Source organism: Rhinolophus ferrumequinum, chromosome 24 (assembly GCF_004115265.2).
Source record: "Rhinolophus ferrumequinum isolate MPI-CBG mRhiFer1 chromosome 24, mRhiFer1_v1.p, whole genome shotgun sequence".
NCBI classification, from domain to species: Eukaryota; Metazoa; Chordata; class Mammalia; order Chiroptera; family Rhinolophidae; genus Rhinolophus; species Rhinolophus ferrumequinum.
The window spans coordinates 10,386,197-10,411,061 of NC_046307.1; the positions used below are offsets into that span (position 1 = coordinate 10,386,197).

At 52.4% G+C, this 24,865-nt stretch overlaps 2 protein-coding genes and 1 long non-coding RNA gene across 12 annotated transcripts in view; 1 reads left to right on the top strand and 2 right to left on the bottom strand.

The window, feature by feature from the left end:
- Positions 1 to 1,672: 1,672 nt before the first annotated feature.
- LOC117016887 (uncharacterized) lies at positions 1,673 to 8,321 on the bottom strand. 3 transcript variants are annotated; one of them, XR_004421985.1, is made up of 5 exons: positions 8,203 to 8,321; positions 4,855 to 4,945; positions 2,914 to 3,014; positions 1,831 to 2,511; positions 1,673 to 1,747 (listed from the first exon to the last, which is right to left on the bottom strand). It is a non-coding gene; the product is annotated as an uncharacterized LOC117016887 (long non-coding RNA). The 3 variants fall into 3 exon arrangements; XR_004421987.1 differs by having other exon boundaries at positions 1,678 to 1,747; positions 2,291 to 2,511; XR_004421986.1 differs by lacking the exon at positions 1,831 to 2,511 and having other exon boundaries at positions 1,676 to 1,747.
- A 10,031-nt stretch (positions 8,322 to 18,352) lies between these two features.
- Positions 18,353 to 24,865, top strand: part of JADE2 (jade family PHD finger 2) — a 48,762-nt gene continuing 42,249 nt past the window's right edge. Inside the window, exons 1-2 of one of the 6 annotated variants that reach the window (XM_033095875.1) lie at positions 19,688 to 20,072; positions 23,782 to 23,964. The gene's annotated coding sequence lies outside the window, so the exon portion shown is untranslated. Of the gene's footprint in view, positions 18,510 to 19,687; positions 20,073 to 20,153; positions 20,357 to 20,693; positions 20,830 to 23,781; positions 23,965 to 24,865 lie in introns of those variants that run through there. The other 5 variants (XM_033095872.1, XM_033095877.1, XM_033095874.1 and 2 more) reach the window with 5 other exon arrangements.
- On the bottom strand, positions 20,611 to 22,133 carry LOC117016534 (serine/arginine repetitive matrix protein 3). 3 transcript variants are annotated; one of them, XM_033095879.1, is made up of 4 exons: positions 21,603 to 22,133; positions 21,323 to 21,482; positions 20,895 to 21,097; positions 20,611 to 20,780 (listed from the first exon to the last, which is right to left on the bottom strand). In XM_033095879.1, the coding sequence occupies exons 1-4, from the start codon at positions 21,606 to 21,608 to the stop codon at positions 20,649 to 20,651; spliced, it is 501 nt and encodes a 166-aa protein (XP_032951770.1). In that variant the 5' UTR covers positions 21,609 to 22,133; the 3' UTR covers positions 20,611 to 20,648. The 3 variants fall into 3 exon arrangements, 2 of the variants coding, with proteins under 2 accessions (XP_032951770.1, XP_032951771.1); XM_033095880.1 differs by having other exon boundaries at positions 21,018 to 21,097; positions 21,603 to 22,091; XR_004421922.1 differs by lacking the exon at positions 21,323 to 21,482 and having other exon boundaries at positions 20,639 to 20,780; positions 21,018 to 21,097; positions 21,603 to 22,039.

The following is a 24,865-nucleotide window of genomic DNA, read 5'->3' on the forward strand; positions in this document are numbered from 1 at the left end:
GCGAAAGGCCCAGTCCTGAGGACATTGCCCATCCATCTCATGGCCTCCATGCCAAGCTGGGATTGTCTCTCCTCTGGACTTCATAGCTCTCCGGGACCCCACAGGGACTAGGCTAAGTGGGAGCTCTGTAAAGCCCTTCTAAGCTCTTCTCCCACCTTTTCCGGGCTCACTCCTCTGGCACCATACCTTACCTGAGGAATCGATGTAGGCTTTCAAGGTGGGTTCTGTCGCCTGGGCCCACTGCGCACAAATGGAAAGCCAAGAGTGCTGTTTGTCACGACAGGGCCATCTGTCCTCCAAGAAGCCTCCTGAGTGGGCTTCTCAGCAGTGATGGGACACAGGGCAGTCTTCTACTCCCCACACCATTCAAGGCTACAATTTTGGAAACCAAGAATTAAAGGCTGAAATTCTCAACGCCCTGCGGTCTCGCAAAGTGGGAGGATCCTAAAGGAGGGTCAGCTTCCCTTAGAAGCCAGGCACATTGGCAGGAGGTACCCGGGTAAACAAGCCATCTTGGGACAATGTTAATCTGCTTTTTCCTCTTCTTCAGAATGCTTGGTCGAGTCTAAATTGAATTATTAATCTAGTCCTGTGTGCCCGTGTCACTTTTCCAGACAACCAGTTTATTCATGACTTGCCCACTATCAATTTCAACATGTAATTTGCAATGAAATTTGACTGATCAGCAATACCATAATTAGTTGCAAATGTCTGTGCTTGTATTTGTTTGGCATAGGGGCTTTTTCTTTAAAGTGACGGAGGCCAGTAAACGCCACGACCTTGCTCTGGGACATAGGACACTGGCAGCAGTTGTGTCTTGGGTCAGGGACAGGCTGGCTGGTGAAGAGATTGTAGGGACTTGAATCTGTAGCCCCTGGAGTTGTGTTTTCACCTTAATACTTTTGCGTTCACCAAGAATAATCTGAGTTGGGTGGATGATCACACATGTAATCTATGAAGAAAAAGGAAGCTGGCATTGCCTTACCTGGCCTCTCCCTTCAATCTCCCCAGATCTGCTTGCACACCTTCAGTGACACAGGGCTTCCTACCTGGTGAAGCAGCTTTACTTGTGAGAAAGTTCTTCCTTGCCTGCGCTCCCACCTACAAGTTGGAAGTCTGTCCCACCTAGTCCAGGTTCTGGTGTGAACTCAGAAATTGTTACATTGCATGAGCTTGGGCCAGTCCCTAAGACTAAATTAATCCATCTGATAAAAAGGGAATCTGGTTGTCCCGTTGCAAGGATTGTAACAGAGTTTCTAGCTGCAAACAATAGAAATGGACTCCGAAGCAGATTGACTTAAGCAGGAAAATAATACTGACATTGAGCAGTTCAGAGAAGCTCTGGGCAGAACAGGAAAGCAGCCCCAAGAGGCCACACAGCCACCGGCGAGGCCCCAGATCCTGCTGCAGAGCTGGCTCAGTCAGGACCGAGTGGCCAGCACCGTCCCCGCTACCCCCTGCAGTAGGCTCTGTGGGCTGGGCTGCAGCATCTTGTCCATGCCCTTGGGTGCCATCGGCTCCACTGCCCTATGAACGCTGGCCTGTTGTGCTCACAATAACCACCAAGGAGAACTCTCTGTGGTCCCAGCTTCTTTCAGCCATCAGCTTCTGGGTCACAATGTCGAGTCACAAGTCTGACCGTCAGAGCCTAGGTCGTGGGCCCAGATACAGGGAGGTTGGGAAACTGTCAGCCGCTGTGGTGGAAGTGGCTCTACCTCAGAATGAGGGGAATTCCCCATCACAGATCCTGGGTAGCCAAAAAGAAGAACAGAGAATCAAAGAAGATAATAGATGTTAAAGAGGTTTGAAAAGGGATCAAGCTCTACCTACCTGCCAAAGATTATTATTCATTCTGTTTCTGCAGGTACAGAGGGGAGACACTTTGGTCCCTATACTCAAAGACAGCACAGTGCCATCAGGGAGGAAGGAGGCCTGGGCTGGTGACTCTTGTGGATTTCAGGGTGCCACGATTATGTGCTAATTAACTATGAAGTACCAAGTCCCAGAGGGGTGGCCAACATCTGTTTTCTGGGATGTGGTGGTATCTCGTTTTCTCCCTGTATCTGGGGCTGTGTGTCAGTCCACTGATGTCTTCTTACACAGGTCCAGGCCCGAGGGATCCTGTGCATATACGCCTCTTCCCTGTGGAGAACGGTTGTAGTTCCCCTGCCTAGCATCCCTCCCTCCCTCTTCTGGTCATTGCCCCTCAATTTTCATCTGAGGAACTACTCCTCTTGTCATTTTCAGCTCGTGTACTTTAGGTGGAGTTAATCCCTGGCTTGAGAGTCACCTGTGAATCAGAGTTGCATAGCACACTATGCAGCTCTGCACAGTGTTGGCTTGGAGATTGGCAGATGACCCCAGCCAAGCCATCAGAGCCAGTCAGAGCCAAGAGTGGGTATTTGAGTGACTCAGAAAAAGATGTCCTTCCCCTGGCCTTGGAGATGTGAGCTGTTATCCTGGAGCTGCTGGGTTCTCAGAAGTCCAAAAACCTGAGATCAGCGAGTAGAGCTGTGGGGACACAGGCAAAGAGGGAGGTGGCTTAACGGGTGACAGGGCCAGGAGGGAGTGGAGAGTCTCAGAGGGCTCGCCCTAGCCTTGTGCGAGCAAACCAGGCCGACCACTGCAAGTACGGGGCCGGGGCTCGTGAAGGTCCGCACTGAGGTCCGTTCCCCACAAGCCTCCCAAGAACTCATGCTGCTCAGATAACCCCCCCAGCCCTCTGGAAGAAAAAGGGGAACACATCTTACTGTAGGGCCAGGGCACGGGAGGGGCAGAGAGGCCAAGTTGAGGCCCATTTCAGACTTGGCCTTGGGCCCCAGTTTCACTAGTCTCTCTACATTGTTCAAGCTCCCCTAGATTGTCAACGGCCCGCTGGCCCAGCTCAACAGCATGTAGGACATGGCCTGGTACCTGAGAGGTTTCTTCTGTGATGTTCGCTTAAGGAGCGGCCTGTGGGGCTAATGGCCCGGCTGCATCTTTTCTCAGGGAGGAGAGCTTCCCATCTCACATGTCTGGATAGAAGGAAAACGGCATCATTGGACCATTCCAATGTTAGGAGTCTCTAAGAGTACCTGCACACAGTAGGTGCTTCCCAACCCTTGTTGAAAGGTTGGAAGGAATAGTTTTCAGTCCTGGGAGCAGGATCTGGGTCTGCCTTAAAGCCAGATAAGTACCCACTCTGTAGGCTGGAGAAGCCTCATGGTTGGACCCAGAGGGAGCAGGACCTGCCCCAGCCCACACAGAAGTCCCTGGAGTGGCTCAGTTGCTGCAGAGGACAGTGTCAGCTTGGAAGATGAGGCACTGAAATCAGAGAGAAGCACAGCCCGCCTATCTTCACCCCCCTATACAGATGGGCAAACTGAGCCTTAAAGACAACTGGCGCCTTGTCCCCGCCTCACAGCTAATCTGCTCAATCCTGGATTCGTGCTGTGCTGTCATGCCTGCTCCTTTCATCTCTCTCTCCTCCAGTTCTGAAAAGCATCACTGCCCACTCACGCACAGCCCCACCCAGCCCGGGTCAGGCACCCCACCTTTTGCCTGCCTCTAGAACAGGGGCCAGCAAACTGTGTAAAGGGTCACATAGTAAATATTTCAGTTTTTGCAGTGCGCAGGTCCATACAGCTCTCTGTTGCAGCTACTCGACTCTGCTTTGTAATATGAAAGCAGCCAGAGACAATATGTAAATGAATGGGCATCGCTGTGTTCCTTTGTTTATGAACACTAAAATTTGAATTTCTTATAATTTCCACATGTCATGAAATATTCTTCTTTGATTTTGTTTTCAACCATTAGAAAATATAAAAACTATTCTTAGCTCATGGGCTGTCCAAAAATAGGCAGAGGGCCAACATCAGGCCCTCAGGCCATCGTTTGCCAATTCCCTGTTCTAGAATGTGCTGTCCTGGGGCTTGGACTCCCAGAGTCACTGAGGCAGTAAGTCAAGTCATACCGAAATCCGGGTGGTAAGAGGGTGACGAACCGTTCTGGTTTGCCCAGCACTGAGGGGTTTCTTGGGATGTGGGATTTTTGGTGCTACAACCAGGACAGTCCTGGGCAAACCAGTACAGTTGGTCACCTGGTGGTAATCATTAACCCAAAGAGACCGGCTTCAGGAAGTGGCCCGGCCAAGGTTCTAGTGTGCTGTCGAGGGCCTGCCCCATGCACTGCTTAGTCCTGTGGTTTGTGGTGGGGCCTTGTCCCGCTCTGCCTGCCCTCAGCAGGGAGATGCCCCCTCCTCCAAGTGAGAAAACCTCTGTGGTCTGGGCTCACTCAAAAGGCAGGAAGTTGAATCATCAGCTCCGGTAACGTCTCAGTCAGCCTGTGGGTCTGCCCCGGGAGCTCAGGGCTCCGGGCCCAGGGGGCTGGCTCCACCCTTTTTTGCTGCTTTCTCTCACCAGGAAAGCTCTAGAGGGAGGCTTCCCATGAGGCTTCTGAAGAAACGAGAGCTGTTGAGTCAGGTGGGGAGGAAAGCTGGATGGCCGGTCCACCCAGGCTCTCACCCCGCTCCAGCCTGAGCTCCCTGTGTGGCCTTCAGTGAGTCCCTTGCCCTCTCTGTTTCTTGGCTTTGGCTTCTACCACAGAAATGCTGATTCTTGAAATGCCCTTGAATTAAGAGCGTGGATGATGACCAAAGTGAGAGCATCCTGGGTCCCTGGAGGACTCGTTCTAGCCTTACAAGCAGAGAGGCAGGACACTCAGACACACATCTCTGTCTCTCATTCACGTGGGAGCCGGACCTGACCAGCCACCCCGCTTCAGACTGTGGAGGCTTTAGGAAGGCAACAAGTCTGGATCTGGGGGGCTGGAGGAGAGGGGCAGAAAAGGGGAAGCCAGTTAAAGAGGGATACTCACCAATAATGACAACGATAATCATACCATCTGTTGTTTACTAAACACAGATTTGCCAGCCCCTGGATGATCTCATTTGATCCTCACAATGACCCTTTAAGAGAAAGACTGTCATTATTTCCATTATAAGTCAGGCAAATGAAGCCCAGAGAGGTTAACTACGTTGCCCATGGCCAAACAGCTACCCAATAGCGGAGCAGGCATTAACTGCTTTATTAGACAGTAGCTTTGAGGTTCGGGGCCTGTGGTTCAGAAAGCCCATAGGCGCCAGGGGGAGGGATGAGCTTCCCAGAGGAGTCAAAGGTAGATGGGGGATAAAGTGCTCTTCCTTCTTGGTGCTGTATAAGGACCTCCAGGAAATCCCTAAAAGTCTAGGGTTTGCTGGGCTTGGGGATCGTGCCCCTGGATAAAGCTGATCTCAACCCACAGATTCTCCCGATTGTCTCCAGGGACCTAGTGAGGAAATTGGACACACAGCAGGATTTGGCTGCTGAACATTTACTTTTTGAGCAAAGGCGGCTGGCTCTGCTTCATCGGTGCTCATGGGTGTCTCTGTGTGCCCCTCCCTGGCCCAGCGTGAGTACCACATTCAGGGTTCAGACGGTGGGCCACCAGGCCCATGCCATGCCTTGCTTAGTTTCCCTCTTCCTCTGTAAGGAAACGGACAATGAGAGCATGGCAGGTGTAACCAGACTTGGCAGAAAACAAGTCTGTAGGGTCATTAACAAGGTGTGCTCCCGAGTAGAGGCAGCCCCCAACTTAGCTTTCCTCAGTGACCAAGTGGGTAGATGAGGAAGAAGCCGTCTACCCACTCTTCCTAGGAAGAGGCCAACCCAGCTATCCAGGCCACTGACTGGACCCCCAACATAGGCTCAGGCCGGGCCCGGAGATGCCTTCTTTCCGATGAACAGCAAGTTCAAAATCAGGCTTAGCCAAACCCCTCTCCAGGGCACCATGAAATTCTGCACAAAGCCCTTAATCTAAAAAGGGTTTTGTTCACGTCTACTATGTGGTCACTTACTGAATTGGTAAGAGTAGGGATTTTAGAGGCTTCCTTAACCTAAGGACCTACTAGGGGCCAGGTCTGGACTGAAGCCTTAGGATGGAGGTAGGGGAACTGGAATCTGAGTGCAGGGCTTGAGGCTATGCTCCTGACCCCCACCTGGGCCTGCATTGGCCCCCCGGCCTCAGGAGCCAAACCATCCTTGCAGACACTTGGCTTCTGTTACTGGCTATTTTGGGCAGCCCTGAGCTAGACTTGATTATGGCAAAACTGAAATAGTTTCTTATTAGACGTGGTTGGCTCTCTCTTCCAAATAAGCCTTTTTGGGACCCTCGGGGTCTTGTGGTAAGCACCGCCCCCATCCTACCCTCCAGTCCCTCTGGCAGGAAAGGCGGAGGGGCCCAGACAGCCCAGCTCACTGAGGGCCTCTGCAGAATATGAGCTCTCTGGGCACATGTGGGGCCGAGAGCCAGTGACAGGGCAATGTCTCAGGTCCTGTCTGGGCCCGGCCTCTTCCCTGTCCCCAGCTCTTCCCCACTCGAGAAAGGGCAACACAGGACTGGCCCGTTGAGGACACTGGGACTGTGCCCAGGGAGTGACAGTTCTGGGCCTCTCCCTACATGTGGGGCCCAGGAGGCCCCAGTCCTTCCCGAGTCCAAAGGCCACTAACAGACCAGTGGTTGAGAGCATGTGAAGAGGCCGATCTTCAGGCAGCTGCAGGACAAAGGAGGGTGGGCCAGAGAGAAGGAAGAGGCTGAGCTGAGTGCATATCCTGGGGCCTGAGTGCCTCTCTGCCTGGGCAGGGCTAGCCCAGCGGGCTGCCCTCAGCTTCCCCACCAGCTGCCCCAACCCCGCAGCCTGCGCCTCTGGACAAAGCTTCTTTGATCCCTCCTGCTCCTGGGGGTCTCCTGTAGGACTTGAGTGAGGTACCACCAGGCTGCCAAGCTCCAAAGGCAAGTCCCTGCCCAGCTACTCCTGGCAGACCGTCTCCCCTCCAGGGCACTTTGGCCTTATCAGGGCTGGATGCTGGTAGACTTGCCAATGGTGGAATTTCTGACCCAGGGCAGGTGGGAGAGGGAGATCATTTGGGTCAGGGGGCCCTTTGCAAGCCCTTCAAATTGCCTCAGGTGGGCAGTGCTGCACTGCAGCCCTGATCACTAGTGGGGCTGATAGGCTCGATGGGGCCCAAGTGGTGGGAGCAGGGGGACCTCAAAACTCACAAGGAGCTCTTTGGAGATGCACTGTGGCCAGAGCAAGGGAGACCGTCCAGCAGTCAGGGCTGGTGGTGTGGGATAGCTCTGCCTCAGAGGTGGTAAGTGCCCATTGTGGGGACATCCAGGCACAGTGAGAAGGCTGGGCAGGGATGGTGAGGAGGGAATTTGGGAATGGATGAGGGGCTGGACTCCAGGCCTCTGGCTCCCTGATTCTGGGTTTGGCACGGAATTGGGAGGAGGCTGAAAGGGACAAGAAAGGAGATACCCATCTGGGTACTATGTTGCAGACTAAATGAGCCTTCAGACTGTGAGGGTCTCAGAAATCAGAGGAAGGCACCAGCACTTCCTGATCAGTGTCTGACACTGTTTCTTGAAGAGGTAGGCCTGCTGATTGAGAAAGAAAAGCTGTCGAGACAGGGGGACTATGGGAGCGAGAGTCTGGAGGTGGGACCATTCCAGGCAGGTGTAAGGACCAGAGAGCCACCCTGGGGAAACGTTTACAAAGCTTGAGTAATGAGGCGGCAAGTGGTGGAGAGCTCTGGCCCTGAGCTCCAGGCCCTTCCAAGCTCTTGCCCACTGTTATGGGTTGAATCGTGTGCCCACAAAAAGATATATTAAAGTCCTAATACCCCTTATTTGAATGTGACCTTATTTGGAAATAGGGTCTTTGCAGATTTAAGTGAGTTAAGATAAGGTCATCAAGGTGCGCCTTAATCCGGTATGACCGAGATCCTTGTAGAAGTGGGAAATTTGGACACAGACATAGGCACACATGAAGAACGCCACGTGAAGACACAGAGACACACAGACACAGAAAGAAGACGGCCATGTAAAGATGGAGGCAGAGATTGTAGTTATGCTGCCACAAGCCAAGGAACACCAGCCAGGAGTCACCAGAAGCTGGAAGAGGCAAGGAAGTATCCTCCCCTGGAGGCTTTAGAGGGAATATGGCCCTGCTAACACCTTGATTCCGAACTTCCAGCCTCCAGAACTATGAGAGAACACGTTTCTGTTGTTTTAAGCCACCCAGTTTGTGGTATATACTTTGTTACGGCAGCCCTAGGAAACTACCACACCAGGTAGTTTCTGCCTAGAATACCCTTCCACCTCGTCCCTTCCGGCCAGCCCTCACACCTGCCTCCCGTCCCATCACCTGTTCCACACAGGCAGTGTTGAGTGCGGCGTCTCTGCGTAACCCCATGCCGAGCCCTTGTCCATTAGATCTGTAAGGTTTGCTGGCCAGCCTGCGTCCCCAGCTACACTGTAAGCTCCTCAGGGCAGGGCCTGGCCTGTAGTAGGGCAGCATGGTGCCTGGTCCACCAGTGGGTGCTCAGTCAATGTGAGGGGAATGGAGGAGGAGTCGAGAAGTTCCGAGCCCCTTTCAATCGGGGATGAGCCATCTACTCCTCCACAGCCTGGCCTAGCTCAGGTGGGTTCAGGTCAGTCCGAAGAGAGATAATAGCATCATCCACATGGGCCACTGCCGGCCCCCTCCTGGCCCTGTGTGAGTCTGAATAACGGGGAAATTCCTAAACTTCCCTTGCAATTAGGCCATTAGCCCTCGGAGTTTGCCACAACATCACTGCTCAGGTCCCTCCAACAAGGGGACTGTGTCTGTGGCTTGATGACTCATCCCGCAGCCTTGGGCGGGACCCAGGCCTGGGGACTGTGCCAGCCAGAGCGGGCTAGGCACTTGGACATCCCGTTGCCCTGACCCAGGCCCCAGGAACGGAGTGTACTCAAGGCTTGAGGACAAAAATCTGGAGGCAGGGAGGTGACTCTCCTTTGGACTGAGATCTGAGTGACGGAAAGGAGCAGACAGAGGAAACTGTGAATTCAAAGGCCCTGAGGCAGGAATGAGTGTGGCACGATCAGGAACTGAAAAGAAGGCAGGAGAGGCTGGAACATGGCGAAAGAGAGGTCAGTGGTAAGACATGTGATCATCCACCTGTGAAATCCAGAATAATCTCTCCATCTCAACATCCTTAAATTAATCATATCTGCAAAGTCCCTGTTGCTATATGTAATATATTCCAGGTTCTGGGGAGCCATCTGAGTCATCTTATGGGGGGGGCACACTGTCTCTCTCATTCTCTCGTCTGTCTCTCTCACTTTCTTGCTACATTTCTGTTTTCCCATCTATCTATTGGGATCTGACCATGGATCTATTGACCTGTCACCTGGCCACAATTTATCTCTCTTCCTACCCCTTTATCAAGTATCAATAAGTTATTTTTCAATCTATCATTCCTCCATGGTCTTAATCTTTCAATTGGTAACTGCATCACCCCCCAGCCATTTATCTAACAAACTGACTTTTAAATTCAATCTATCATTTAGTTGTCCTCTGTCCATGATGAATTATCTATCAACCATCTAGCTCCATATTTGTACATGTGTCACGTATGTGGACATTCTTTCTCAATGTCTACAGATAAATTATTAATAAATAAATGGCCCCTGAGTGCTTGCCATGTGTCCCATTCTACATCATGGGTGGGTGCGACAAAGGGTTGATGACACCCCAGTAGCCATATTAGGTCCTTTTTCATCATCGTCATCATCCTCATCACCACCACCACCATTAATGTCATCACTGCCAACCCATGCACACGGTTTTTATATGGACTTTCCAGCCAAATCCAGGCTGTTCTAGTCTGCCTTTTGCTTACTAGCCATCCTGTGTATAAATAAATAATGCAGACTCATTTTAACTCGATCTTAGATAGAGTGGGGGTAGAAAAGTATATCTGCTGGGCAAGCATCTTATGCATGAAATAACAAATCCTAAAGTTAAGTGGAAATTATTTTTAGGTTGTCTGGGCAGGTAGCACGGAACATGGGGACTCCAGGCATGTGTGGGCACATGCAGACACACAACACAAACACACATGCATGTGGGTACCCATAGATGCACATGTGTACATGCAAATACATGTGTGCCCTTGCTCTTCCCTCTTCCCTGACATAATGGCTCCTTCCTCCTCCCATGCACACACAGGGCCAAAGCAGACACCTCAGCACTGATTCATGTCCTACCTCATGTTTCCAGTCTAGGAATCCGCTTCCCCCCCGGGATGTGAGGTCTTCTGGGGCAAGAATGGTTCCTGTTCTTCCTTAGGGCAGGCCCTCTCAGCCTGGCAACCAGAGAACTGGACCCCTAAGATCTGCTTGCCTTTCCTTGAACTTTGTGGTCAGTTACGGAACAGGGATGTCCAATAGCAGAGGTTCTCCAGAGAAGCCCCCACTGCCCTACACAGCTCCCTCTGTCCCCCAGGAATCTGCCTCTCTTGCCCCAGCTGGATGCCAGGATAATGCAGGGTTTTCTTCTTCTGTAGGACTCTCCTAGAGGAACTGTATTAGGTGGATAATCGGCCTGGAGCTGGCCTAGCTGAGGATCAGCTCGACAAGAATTCCTCTGTCCAAGCATCTTCATTGCACAGGCATTCAGTGCCACTTCCTTTCCAAGCCTCTCCCACAGACCCTGGCTGGAGATCCAGCACATTTGGAAGCAGCTTGCCACCTGCCAGAGCTGCAGGTCCTGGATGGCCAGCAGTTACAGTGTCCAAGGCCAGCCCAAGCCCACAAGTCACTCTGTCCACAGCACTAAGGAAGAAACAGCTTGCTCACTAGTGCCTGCAGGAGGCTCCCAAGGCAACCGCCTCGCTCTCTGGAGCACTTCCCAGCAGTGGGAGGCTGCTGAAGGCCAGGACACCATTTAGGAAGCCTGGACTCGGGTGAGGCACCTCTTGGGGCCAGCTGGCCTTGCTGCTTCTGGTTCCACACTGAGCCTTGATCCTACCCTGTACTCGACGCCATCCAAATCCAATATATGCCTCTGTCCCATCCTGTGGTACCCTCAGGAAGGGACCTCATCTAACACATCTCTGCAGCCTGCAGCCAGCCCAGAGTAACCACAGGAATTGTATGAGAACAGATCTGCACCTGCGCACAGCTCACACCATCTCAGGCCCAGAGCCCAAGTCTCGGCCTCAAGCAGTCTCCGTCTCTCACCCCACCCGAGCTCCACTCAGGCAGTATCATTAACTGTTTATGGCCCACCAGGTAATGAATCACCCCCACATTTGCTCCCTAAGGAGCCAGGCTGGGTCAGGTATCCTCAAGCCAAAAGTGCTTGGCAGACATGGTACTCCACCTGTCAAAGGAGGGAGCTCCCCCAGGAGGCCATGCTGCTCAGGAACTTCTCTCTCCCCACACTGGTTCCCAGTCCCAGCAAGGCCCGTGCCCAAGTGCCAGCAGACCAAAGGCCAAGTGGGGCTTCTCCTGCTCCTGCTGGAGCTCAATGTCCATGGGAAGGCTCTGGAATGGACCTGGAATCTCAGGCGGGGCCCGATGGGACCTTGATGTTGGGGCCCAGAGGGGGCCAGTCGGGGCCCAGGCCACCCAGGAGTCAGCACTGGGGCTTAGACCAGAGGGCAGGCTTCTTGCCCCTGGCCGCCAGGACGACACTCTAGCCCATCATCGGGCTGGGGGAGTATGTCCTTCCACCCAGCAATGCTTCTGTCCCTGGAGAAGTCTAAGCACCTGGAGGGTGACGAGCACTGCCCAAATGCAAAGAGCTTCTTGGGGCTCCCCCAGCATCACAGGGTCAGCCCTTCGTCTCCATCTCCACAGCCCAGCCCTTCAGCCCTTCCCAGCCTCATCCCGACATTCCAACACAGGCATCCGGTCGTCAATGTGATGAGTATCTTTCCAAATACTTTGTTTTCTCTATGAAATTACATAGATCTGTGTGTCTGTATTTGGATAAAAATGTAGACTTTTGTAGCTATTTTTTTTTAACGTGAATATTAGCCTGAAACTTGCTTTTTTTTCCAGGTGTACAATAAAATGATTCAATGAAACTTACTTTTCACTTAAGACTTTCATTAGGGCTCTTTTTACATCAGACACGCAAAACCACATAATTCTTTTTCCTTTTGCCTTCTTTTTTGCGCTGTGGTTGATTTAGCCCATTTTCTAGTGATGGACATTCAAGTTATTTCTACTTGTTCACTGTTACAAACAATGCTATAATGTCGTTCTTAAACAGATCTTCTTGTGTCCACATCAGAAGGTCTCTCTGGGGTAGATTTCCTGGAAGTAGACTGTATGCTGTCATCTCCTTCCAGCCTGGGGCTCACCTTTCACCCTCAAGCAGCTTACTAGTACATTCTCCTGTAAAAGGGCAGTTCCCTCTTCAGGAAGAAACGTAGGGCCCGCTGTTAGCATCATATTCCATATCTCCCTGCATTGCTGTGGACGAGGCAGACACCGCCCATCTCTCTGGATCTGAACTGCCATCTATATGCAGGTCCATCTGACGGCCTTCTCAAGAAGCTGACTTGACCATTCTATCCCACCGGCTCCCAAGACAGCTTGACTATCCTGCATATGCTTAAGGACTTGTCTTCCGAAATGGACCTAAGTCCCTTGAAGACAGATCTGGACCTGGAACTCACTGCCCTAAGATAGAGCCTTGTTTGTATAGGTGCTTGTTAAATGCGTGCTACTTCTAATAAAACCAAGTGACCTCCCGCGTGGCTATGAACTCATCAGTAAATGCAGGGGAGGGTCTTTGTAAGACCGCCAGATGGGAGGAGATTTACTTTGATTTATCAGAAACCCTGGAAAAGGTGACAGGGTTTTGCTTGAACTGTTCGGCTTGACTTGGAGCCAGTGCCTTTGGTTCTTGGTGGTTCTTGGATTAGGCCAGGGCCCTCACCTCCGAATGGGGCGTCTCACACTTTGATTCTGGTCAAGCTGGTCCCTGACTTGGCTGGAGTTACTGTGTGCTGCCAGCTTCCGGGGAGGCATTTAGAAACGCCAGGGATCTACATTGCCTTCTGCCATCTGTGACCACTGGGCTGGGTCTGAGAGTCTGAGAAGGGACAGGTGGCCTGGCTGGCACATCATCCAGACATCTCCTGGGGCTGGTCAGTACCATCCCGACACCAACTGGCAAAGGCTCCGGAGGGGTGCCTCTCCCAGGCATGCATTTATAGTGCACCACAGAAAGAGCCAAGGCTGGGTCTTGCCAGGGCAGTGTCTTCAGCCGCAGACACAGCCCTGGGCAGCTTTCCTCTCTGTTCCAAACTCCAGCTGCAGCCCCTGCCTGGAGCCTAGGAGGCAGAAGCTGCTGGATTTGTCCTCTCGTGAATGCCGAATTATGTGCTTTGCACAGGGCTTGTCGCAGAGTAGACAGCCAGCAAATATTTACCACATGACCAACAGAATGAATGTTCTCCGTCCCTTAGAGGGGGCCACCTAATGCCACTCACTATATGTGGGAGGATAAGGATTGGATTCCAGAAATAGAGGAGACAGAAGAAAGTGTGAGTAAACCTCACCTGCATTTGTACAGTCTTCCCAGATTTCATTTTTTTCCCCTTCAGGATTCTCCAGAATTCTCCAGAAACTCTACTGTGAGGGCAAGTGTTGTGACCCCATTTTCCTACCCCATCTAAACCTGTGCTACAAGTGTGATCTGTGGACCAGCAGCATCTGGGGGCTTGTTAGAAATGCAGACTCTCGTGCCCTAATGGCTCAGAATCTGCACTTGAACAAGATTCCAGATGATATATGTGCCTGTGCATCTTTGAACAAGTACGGCTTTAAGCAGCTAGTGATCGAACATAGGACTTCTCACCTGGCACAGAGACTGGCTCCTAGAGCATGTGGCTAACTCCATCTGGGGCTTCTGCCTACCTACCTTGATGATTGAGACAAATTATTAAGTCAGGTACTTTCTGTCTCTCCAGCCCTTGAATACTGTCTAGAACATAGTAGGCACTCAGTAAATATTTGATGAATAAATGTTGAATGATTCTCGTGCTGTTTTCTCCATTTCGTGCGCTTAGGTATGCTGGACCTCTGCTTCTGGACATAAATTACAGATTATTAGAAAAGAATTTTTATTCCTAATAAGGACCCCTGGAAGAACAGCTTTTGTCAAATGGGCAATTATTGAGTGCCAGGCCAATGCTTGGTACCAGGTGGATAAGCTCTCTGTGTTTTACAAAGTGTGGTTCAAGGCCAAGGGCATCAAGCATGACCAGGTGCTTATTAAAAATGCTTAACATGTCCAAGGCTGAGCCCCTTATCCTTTCCTAAATCCTCCTCCTCCTAGTTTCCCCCATCTCGGTTAATAACAGCTCCATCTTTCCACTGGCTCAAGGCAAAACTCTGTCCTCATCTCTGACTCCTTGTTTTCTCATATCCCATCAACAAATTCTGTCAGAGCTATCTGCAAAATATATACAGAATGTCCCTACTTCCACTGCTACCACTCTAGTCCAAATCTCTTACCTGGTTTGTTTCCGTGACCTCCTAACGGGTCTTCCTGCTTCAGCCTTTCCCCCTTCAGTCTGTCCTCCATCTCGCAGCAGAATAACCTGTAAAATCGTGTCAGATTGTGTCACTCTTCAGCTCCAAACCCTCCATTTTACTCTTAGCAAAAGCCAAATTTCTAACAATGCCTATATGATCTTTTCTTTGCATGTGTACATATCAAGCACATTCCTGCCTCAGGGCCTTGGTACTTGCTGGTCTCCCTATAGTCAGGGAGGTTCTTAACCTTGGAATTTGTGCCATGGGCCCTTTATCAGTTTGCGATACCTGTGAACTCCTTCTGAGTATAATATCTTCAAATCCATAAAACAAGTTACATAAATTATAAAGAAAACCAATTCTATGGACATACAACTCTAAAAATACTTGTAAATGTGTAATATAGTAATAGTATTTCTTTAAATTCATTAAATTACAAGAGCTGACAGCATCACTTTGAAGTAGTGATGCGTATGATATTTTAAGCGATTTGCAAAAACTATAATGTGGTATGAAAATATCTGTGATTTCTACTAGCAACAAGTCACAGGTGCTGCTAATATCGCTGTGATTTGTTGTCTGCATTCATAATTGAAGGACATGCTTTCAATTGAAGTGCAAATACAGGTATAATCTTTTTTCCCTTCTAAGGTGAAGACCCCCTGAACTCTATCCACAGACCTCTGGAGGGGGGTGTCTGTGGACTCCAGGTTAAGAATCCTGGGCTTAGAATGCTCTTCCCCTATAAACCCTCATAGCTCACTCCTTCACCTCCTTTTACTCAAAAGCCACCTTCTCACTGAGCTCTCCCCTGAGGACTCTTTTTAAATTGTACCCCCACATCCCCCTACTCCCCTTTCCCATTTAATTTATCTCCATCGCACTTACTCACCTTCAAATATAATATTTTAAAAACTGTTTTTTTCATTGTGTATCTCTTTCCACTAAAAAGTAAGTTCCATGAGAAAAGGCATTTTTGTCTGTCATGTCTGTACAGTGTCCCCAGCACCTAGAATGGTGCCTGGCATACAGGAAACACTCGATAAATATTTGTTGAAAAAAATGAATGATTGTATCTCCAAGAATTCTGTTTCTTTTCTTTTTTTTTTTTTGTAAAAAGTTAATGATTTGTGAGACTTTTAATAAACATTAAAGAGTTATAATTAGCTTTACAGCTATCATTCTGTTAACATTTCCAAGGTTAACCTTAAACAGTAGCAGAGAGCTGTGGGGAACCCAAGGATTCTGATGGAGCTTGTAGTCCTAAACAAGTCCTTCCAAGGACTCTTTAGGGCACCTGGGTCATACCCAAACTCAGAGAATCACCTCACAGGCAAAGCGCTGCCCATAAAATTCTTTCTTGGGCCGGCCCGGTGGCTCAGGCGGTTAGAGCTCCATGCTCCTAACTCCGAAGGCTGCCGGTTCGATTCCCACATGGGCCAGTGGGCTCTCAACCACAAGGTGGCCAGTTCAATTCCTCGAGTCCCGCAAGGGATGGTGGGCAGCGCCCCCTGCAACTAAGATTGAACACGGCACCTTGAGCTGAGCTGCCGCTGAGCTCCCGAATGGCTCAGTTGGCTGGAGCGCATCCTCTCAACCACAAGGTTGCCGGTTCGACTCCCGCAAGGGATGGTGGGCTGCGCCCCCTGCAACCAGTAACGGCAACTGGACCTGGAGGCAACTGGACCTGGAGCCGAGCTGCGCCCTCCACAACTAAGACTGAAAGGACAACAACTTGAAGCTGAACGGCACCCTCCACAACTAAGATCGAAAGGACAATAACTTGACTTGGAAAAAAGTCCTGGAAGTACACACTGTTCCCCAATAAAGTGCTGTTCCCCTTCCCCAATTAAAAAAAGAGAAAATTCTTTCTTGCCTATACAGCAATCAGGCCTCCAACCCCAATCAAACCAATAATACTAATACTTTTCATTTCTGGCAGTGTGGTAAATGGAAAACACATAGCGTGTTTCCCCGAAAATAAGACCTAGCTGGACAATCAGCTCTAATGAGTCTTTTTTTTTTAATTTATTGGGGTGACAATTGTTAGTAAAATTACATAGATTTCAGGTGTACAATTCTGCATTACATCATCTATAAATCCCATTGTGTGTTTACCACCCGGAGTCAGTTCTCCTTCCATCACCATATATTTGATCCTCTAATGCATCTTTTGGAGCAAAAAATTAATATAAGCCCCGGTCTTATTGTACTATAAGAACGGGTATAATATAATATAATAAATACTAGGTCTTATAAAATATAAGACCGCATATATAATATAATGTAATGTAATATAATATAATATAATATAATACCAGGTCTTATATTAATTTTTGCTCCAAAAGACGCATTAGAGCTGATTGTCTGTCTAGGTCTTATTTTCCGGGAAACACGGTGGGTCTCAAGGTCAGCTGGACTAGCTGCCAGTTCTGCCACCACTTGCTAGCTGTGTGACTGTTGGTAAGTTACTAAACCTTTCTGGACAGGTAAGATGGGGTTTTGTAGGGATGAAATGGGTTGGCTCACAGAGCGCACAGCATGGTCTGTGCTCTATAGATGGTCATCCCCTCCCTCTTTTTCTAGGTCATTTTTTAGCTGCTTGCCAAGGATCGTGAGACCCTGATGGCTAAGAGGAGCCTGTGCAGTCGTCTCCTGCGTGTAAGCCCTCTGCAACTAGACCTAACCGGAGCAGTCCCCTTGGACTGGCGCATTATAAATTGGTGCCTTCACTCCCACCTCAGATGTGTGGCTAGACTGCCATCTGGACCTTGACCATGAAGTCCTTGACCATCTATCACAGCTTTTTCTCCTGGCCTTCCCTTTGCCCACACTGGGAGATCTTGTATATGTCCTCAAAGCGGGTAAGACAGAAATCACTGTCCCCCAGTTTTTCAGTGTTAAGAGCTTTCAGAGGGCAGAGAACACACTCACCTTTCTAAAAGGTAAGCACCAGGGAAAGTGCTAAGGTGCACTACACACTGAGCCAGGCCCTGCTTTACACATGTAGCATGTCTATGTACACATATACATATATGTCTATGTGCACACATGGCCTCGGGAACCCTGCCACCACCACTGTACAGAAGAGGAGAAAGAGAACCAGACAGATGAATTAACTTGCCTACATCAAGCAGTTTCTGAACTAACTGCAGAGCCAGGATTAGAACCCAAGTATTTAACCATTTTGTTACATGCTCACAGCCACATCTGTCTCCAGGCACTGAGCTTGGGCTTGGGCAAATTCTACCAACTGACCACTGAGAGCTAGAACCAGGTCTAACTGGGAGGTGATAGCCAGCCCCTCAATCTTGCGGGACCAGCTTCCCCAGACTTTGTGAATGAAGGCCAAGAAAGAGAAATGTTGCACTGACTCCCTTTGAGCTCCTATTTCTTTCTTGTAAAATGTGCTTATTTCAGCATCCATCATCTCCCTTTTGGTTGTGTAGACAATCCACTGTCAGATGGTTTGTGCTGTTATTATGAGTTTGTTTATTATTAGATTTATTTCTCCTATAGGCAAATGTGTTCACAACATTCCATTGGGGAATCTTAATTGTCACATAAATGTCATCTTATGTAAATTGAATATTTATCTTTCCATGGAAGGGGGTGGAGGGGAAAGAAAGAATAAACAACCTTCAGTCTTGGAGAGGGAAGGCGGTTCTGTCCCAGTCCACAACTCACCCATGTGCCTTCAAAGCCAAAGGTGAGCTGAAAAAATTATTCGATCATCTTTGAGGGGCAGCCAAAACGGAGGGGGAAGAAAAAGTTGGCAATGATAGTTTTGGGATGTTGGGCCAGGCTCCCAGGTCTCCCCCCGCCAAACCCCGCCTGAGACCAGACCACCCCCTCCCCAGCTGGGAGCATCCGGAGAAGGCAGCAGCTTGCCCCTCACTCCTCCCCATCCAGGAGGCCAGCCCTACTCCTTCCTCGAGAGAAGGTGAGCGCGGCGGGCGCAACGAGTTGAGTGGGTGTGGCCCACGGCTCCGGGAACCGACCCAAGGCCCCGCCACCGCCCGCAAGCCGCCCGACAGTCCGCCCGCCTGGCGAGCGCAAGCTCTTCTTCCAGAAACTGCGAGGATACGAGCGCACTGTTTGTGCACCACAAGGTCAAGTCGGGAAGTGGAGCCGGAGGAGGAGGGGCGAGGAGACGAAGGGTGGGGAGAGGGGCGTCCCGCTTCTTCGCCAAGTGCCAGCCCTTGGAAGTTGCCCCTCGGTTTTTAACCCTTTAGGGAGAATGGGAAGGACAAGCAAGGGGAAGGAGATACCCCAGGGCAAACTCCCCAGGGCCAGGACGTGCAGCCACCCACCCACCCATCACTGCGTTCCCCACCCCCCGGAAATGCGGGGCAGAGATGGGTGCCAGGAGGCACCGGGCGGGGGGAGGGGGCGACGAACCCGAGAGGGACCCTCTTTAAGGACCGCCCCTCCTTTCTTCAGGTCGCCCACAATTTCAAGTTTCCCCCGCCCGGGATGTTACGTTCCATCTGCTGTGGGTGGGGGAGGAGGGCCGCGCCCCCTCCCCCAGACTCGCGCGCGCCCCTCCCCTCTGCTCCTGCCAGCACTTTCTGCTCACTTCTGGCGTTGTAAAACGCCACGCGTTTTATTCGAGTCGCATTTTTAAACCAGCGATTCAGGAGCAGGGCCTAGGGCGAGGGTCTTTCAGCGCCGGAGCCCTGGGAGGCGGGGTGCTCAGTGCAAACCTCGTTCCCTCCGCGAGTGTCGCCTTCAGGCTGTTATTTGCAAAGAAACGTCTTTTTGACGCAGGGAGAAATGGCAAATTTTAAGTACGTCATTAATATGGCGCCAAAAGATTTTTTTAAGTATAAGCTTGCTTTTTTTTTTTTTTTAAGGTTGCGGGGGGCGCCGCCCGGGTCTGGGGCGCAAAGGGGGCGGGGTGTGAGCAGAAAGTGTGAGTGAGAGAGTGGAGGGGCGGGGTATGTGTGTGAGTGTGTGAAGTGTGAGCAGACCTGATGGGACTTGCACGGGCGCAGCCGCCGCTCGGGCCCGGCCCTGGGGACAGGGCGGGCTGGGGGCGCCTCAGAGCCCTTGGGGAGTCCGAGCTCGAGGTGTAGGCAGGCGGGCGGCCGGGCAGGGCACCCTTCTCCCAAGGCCTTGAACGCTACCTGGACCCGTTGCTGAAGCCAAACAACTGGGTGCAGGGGGTTGGGGGGGCGGGCGACGGGGGGGTGTCAGGAGTGGAGATCCGAGTGAATAAGAAAAAAAGTGGCTACTCCCCCTCCCTTGCTCCTCCCGCCCGCCCCCACCCCCACCCCAACACATTTTTTTTTTTCTAAAGAGATCACAAGGAAGTCTTGGTTTAAAAAGAAACAGAAACATACACAGGGGGTTGGTGAATGGTGCCGACCGCGGCCATCGCAGTTGGAAGCTATATTTTGGGGGAGTGAGTAGCGTCCATGGAGTTACTTTGCTCCCACTCCTAGCGGCAAGGGGTCGGGTCAGGCAGGCTGACCGTCCCCGGTAGGGGTGCGGGGCCGGGGACTCCGCGGGCCCCGCCGCCTCCCTCGCCGCGACCCCGGATGGATGCGCGCCCCCCGCCCGCCCGCGCCGGCCCCTGGAGCTCCGGATTTCGGGAGCATCCTTCCCGCGCCGGCCCCCGCCGCGGCGCGTAGCCGAGGGCAGCGCCCCTTGGAAGGGCACCACAGAGCAAGGTAAGATCCAGCCCCCAGCGATGGGCCCTGCGCATCTCCACAGCGTTATTTTGTGTTTTTGCAACAGATCTGCCAGCGCTCCTCGCTCCCTCGCTCTCTCTCTTGCTCACTCGCTCCCTCTCTCTCTCCTGCTGGCTGCCTGTTCTAGGAAGCCAGCGCGCGGGGGGGGGGAGGGGGGATGCACAGCACAGGGGAGAGAGATTGCGCATGTTGGTCAGTCGTGTTTTAAAGAGTACATTGCGGGGAGGCTGAGAGAGGCGCATGCAACAACAACTTTTGGAAGGGTGAGCTTGGCGACCTTCTTTATTAATGACTGCGGCAAAGCGCCCCCGGGCCGGCGAGGGGGCGCGGGCGGGCGGGGGCGCGCCGGGGCTGCAACTTGCCCCGCGGGCTCCAGCCGGGCGGAGGGACTGCGGCGGGAGACCGGTGCGGAGGGGAGGTCGCGCGGCCGGGGACGGGGGTTCGGAGGACCCAGAGCCAACTGCCCTCCTGTCGCTTCGAGTTTCATTTTGTTGATACGCAGCACGTCCGGGCGCCGAACCGGGCTGAGCCGGTGCACATGACCCCGCGCTGAGCTCACGTGCAGCCGGCCGGGTCCCAGACACCTTCCGGGGGCCACTGCCTCCGCCCTGTCGCCCCCTCTCCGGGTTGGGTGCACGCGGGCGCTGCACGCGGGGGCAGCATGCTCAGCTCCCGGGCGCGGAGGCTCTGCACAAATTAAACAGTTTTTTGGAGGGGTGGGGGACGCCCTTTCCAGGTGAGTATGGAGGGTGCGCGGCCCCGGCGCAGGGGGTGCGGGCTGGGGTCGGGGGCAGCTCCCACCTCCAGGGCTGCGCGGGAGTCCGGCGGGGGAGAAGCGCTGAGAGAGTGGAAATGTACCGGCGGCGGCCGGAGCGGCGGGTGCGCGCCCGCGGGGCGACGGCAGGGGGCGTGGCCCTTGTTTACCTTATCCCAACTCAGCCGGTTCGCGTCCCGCTCCGGGGATGGTTCTGCAGTCCCCGGCCCTTCGCCTCCGCCCCTGCGCCCTGGGTGGTACCGGGAAGACGTAGGCAAGTGGCGGCCCCAGCCTGGGACTTACACACCTGACCCCCAAATGGGTGACACTGCAGCCCCCGCCCCCACCAAGCGCCGCTGCAGTCCCTCTCCCGGATCCCGGTCCGGCCCCGCCCCCGGCAGTGGCATCTTCCCGGCCTCACCTCCTTCCTCCCTCTCTTCCTCTCTCTCTCCCTCCCTCCTTCCCACCCACTCGCCTGCGCCTGCGGAGCGGCTCCCGCCCGCCGCCTCCCCGCCAGTGTGCAGACTTGTGGCTCCCTCTATCCCTGGGCCCTGAGACACCCTCTTCTCCAGGCCAAGGGATGAGAGGGGGTCAGCTAGGCCATCAGTAGCTGTTGTGTCAGAAGATGGGGTTGTCTGCGAGACAGGCAGGAAGGCTTCACTGTAGCTTCCAGAAGCCCAGGACATCTCCACACACGCACCCTGTACCCCACCACACACAGCTGCCCACCCCCCAAGGGGATCGGTAGCCCTTACCCGCATCACCTAAACCCCTTCCTCCGCCCCGGGCGTCTAGTCCACCTCCCGGCGCCGCCCCGGGCCCGAACCGCCTCTTGCCCTTCCTTCGCCTAGGCTGGAGCCCCCCGCAGCCACCTCCGGCTCCTCCTCCCGGCTCCTGCGGTCGGAATCACGCCGGCGCGCCTCCAGCCTGCTGTCCCGCGGACTGCCTCCAGGGGCAGGCTGGAGGCGCGTGCCACCCCCACTCCCAATCCCCTTAGCCTCTGCCGTCGGCCCGGCCACTTGACTTTTTTTACCACCTTCGCCGCAAGTCTCGTGCCCAGGGCTAGTGGGGGCGGGAAGTGCTATGTTTTCCTTTGCCCCGTGCCAAGGGCAGGCTGCAGCCGGCAACTCCGATCTCTGCAGATTTTCAAACCTTGCCCCTGCACTTGGCAACCCCCACCCCCACCCCCATATACTGCGGGATTCCGAGACACAGACGAAGTTTCATCCAGGGGCTGAGTTGCAGGGGGTCATCAGGAGGCATCCTGTTTGCACTCAGCATTGCCAAAGGGGAGGGGCTGAATGGGCACGACTGACCTGACGTCTTGCTTTTGTTGGAAGGGGAGGAGCGCTGAGCTTTGAGCCCAGAGAAGCTGTCAGGAGAACCCCCTTAACGGTTCTGTAGCAAACTGAATTCTGGGCCCGTGTGGTGGTAGGGCTGCCTGGCCCCTCCTCTCCAGGGTGGCATTAACTCCCTTCACTGGTAAAATTCCCAGTAGGACATTTGGCAAAAGGGCCAGGCAGGGAACTGCCAACCGGGTCTGGCCCTGTTTCCTGGGTTCCCAGGGTGCTGGCTTCTCCCCTACCCTGACTTCCTCTCTCACCTTTGGGCCCCAAGTGAACGCACCATCCCTCCTGTCCCATCTTCCTGGGGCGGGTTGGGACTCGCAGAGCCATCTAACAAGCAGAGGAGGGAAATAACAACAGAATAACTGTAAGGGGAAGGAATGAGTAATAAAGCCGACCCAGGCAGGGAGGAGGGCTTTCATGTTTAAGAGATGCTATTTGCTTTTTAGGTCACAGGCTGCAAAAACAAGCTTTGATCCGAAGTGGGCGAATAATTTATTGAGAAAGTTTGCATGGTAGAAAAAAAAGGGATGTTTGTTTGATCTGGAGCCCTCTCAGTTGTCCCAAGTGCTATTGGCTGTTGTTTAGAGTGGAAAAGCATTTGGTTCCACAGCAAATGCCTCGCAGAGGGAAGTCCTCGCAGCAGGACTTGCAGTGAATGTTGGATTTGAAACTGTTTGGCCAGGGGTCTCCCCAGCACTTTTGGAGATGAAGTGTTTAAGGATAAAGTTGTTTGGGCTCAGGGTGCAGCAAATGTTTCCAGAACATTTCCCATCCAACATGCTTTTCCTTTCCCTAAATTGCCTGGCTAAATGGCCAGTAACACTGATCCAAGAGGCGGTTAGAAATCTCCACTTAGCTTTCATTGACAGGTGAGGTGGGACTGCTGGTCCTAGTCCCCAGGTGCATCCCAGAGTCGGGAGGTTAGGCCTTTGACTGACTTCCATGTCCTTGAGAGTGGGGGCAGGGTGTTCTGGTTAACTGGTAGTTAACTGGTATTCTGGTTACCAGGGAGGTAGTTGTCCTAATACCCAAGATTCAGGATAGGTTTCCAGTCCATATTCTTCACAGCTCATCCAGCAGTCTCCTTCTGGGCTTCACAGTTCTCCCTTTAAGTTATCTGAGGGGAGTCCACATCAGAATTGTGAGGAGAGGGGGTACCCCTGGTTTTCCCCGACCTCCACATAGGACCCTTACTATGTGGCTCAAAGCTTAGGAATCCAGGAAGGTTCTCAGACAACCCATAGGACTCTGGAGTACCCTCTCCAGCCACACTCTGGAGTTGCACTGTAGCCTGTTGGGACAGGGCATACCATCTGGAGTCAGATGGCTTAGATTTAAATGCTGCCTATGCAGTCACCAGTGATGCCAGTTATTCTGTGTCTCAGTTTCTTCATCTACAAATAGGGTTAATAACAGTACGTACCTCATGGTGGGTGTATAGTTAAGCAACATGGCATAAAAAAGAATAAACCGAAAGCCGGGCATGTGGGAAGCACTTGATTAGTTAGTATCAGTCAGTTTTACTATTATTAATGATCTGGAGAGGGCCCAGATACAGTGTTGACCTTTGATCTCTCCCCTTTAGGCTAGGCTGAAGAGCCAGCTCCCTTCTCTGCAGAAGGGACGAGAAGCACTCTGCAGTTGCCAATGGGCAGCCTCTGTGGGAGCAAGCGGACTGAGCTCTGCCCTCTCTGAGGTGGAGGGTAGGGTGAGAGGTGCTGAAGGACAAAGTAGACAAAGCCCCTTTCATTCTCCCAGGATCTCCTCGGTATGTCCCCAGAACTGGGCCTGGACAGTGGGTATGGGCAGCATCTTTGAGGGAAGCTGGGTGCACTCTGGGACACTTGGAATTGCAGGTGGGCCATGATGGGTGTCAGACGAGAGTTCGGGCTTCCTTGTGCTTGGAGAAGCAAGTTTGAGGGTCCTGTGTACAAAATCATTTTTGTAACGGCAATTACTGTCCCTGAGAAGGCATTCAAGTTAATGAGAGATAGGAAAGAGTGGGGCTCTGACCCCCGTTTAAAGCCATTTAAGAGTGTGCAGTTCTTGTTTTCTGAATGTCTGGCCGTGCCGACACAAGGGGGCTCTGAGGACAGGTTTTCCAGCCGAAATGTCATTAAATTGTATTAGCATCTTACTACACACACGCCTCAGCGGTCTGCCTCAGACAGGGAGAGTTTTTGTTTCTCTTTGAAAGATTGTGTCTGGAATGGTAAATTGCCTGTTGGAAAGCCTCCCCCCATCCCCACCCCCCTTTTTTAAGGAGGAAGACGAAATCCTGCTGTGTGTGGTGGCAGTCAGGGCAGGCCTGGTGGCCCCAGAGAGGAGAGTCCAGAGGCCACGTTGGGGTATTTTAACTGCCCAGGGAGCGGCTGCAGTAGCAGGCCTGAAAGGCCCACTGTTCCCAGGGTCAGCTGGAAGGGCGTTAATGGAGGCCCAGGGTGTTTATTTGAGTTTATTTGCAGAAAGGTCTTTAAAGGGGGCTGGCATTGGGCATTGGTGTTTCAAGTCCAGACCCGAGGCCCCCTCTAAGACCAATGACTAGTGCTGCCAAGAAAACATCTGCCACCAAATTGCTGCCCTATTACTGAGTTGACATTGATCATTAGCCAGGAGTCCAACCAAATAAAGCCTCCTGGAAAATGTGTGAGGTGAGAAGGGGAAGGGGG

What these genes read in the sequence shown, in the direction of transcription:
- LOC117016534 (XM_033095879.1), bottom strand. An exon ending in GAGCCGCTCCGCAGGCGCAG is followed by an intron (nt 21,098 to 21,322) that starts GCGAGTGGGTGG and finishes GGTACCACCCAG; the next exon opens with GGCGCAGGGGCGGAGGCGAA. An exon ending in ACTCCCGCGCAGCCCTGGAG is followed by an intron (nt 20,781 to 20,894) that starts GTGGGAGCTGCC and finishes TAATTTGTGCAG; the next exon opens with AGCCTCCGCGCCCGGGAGCT.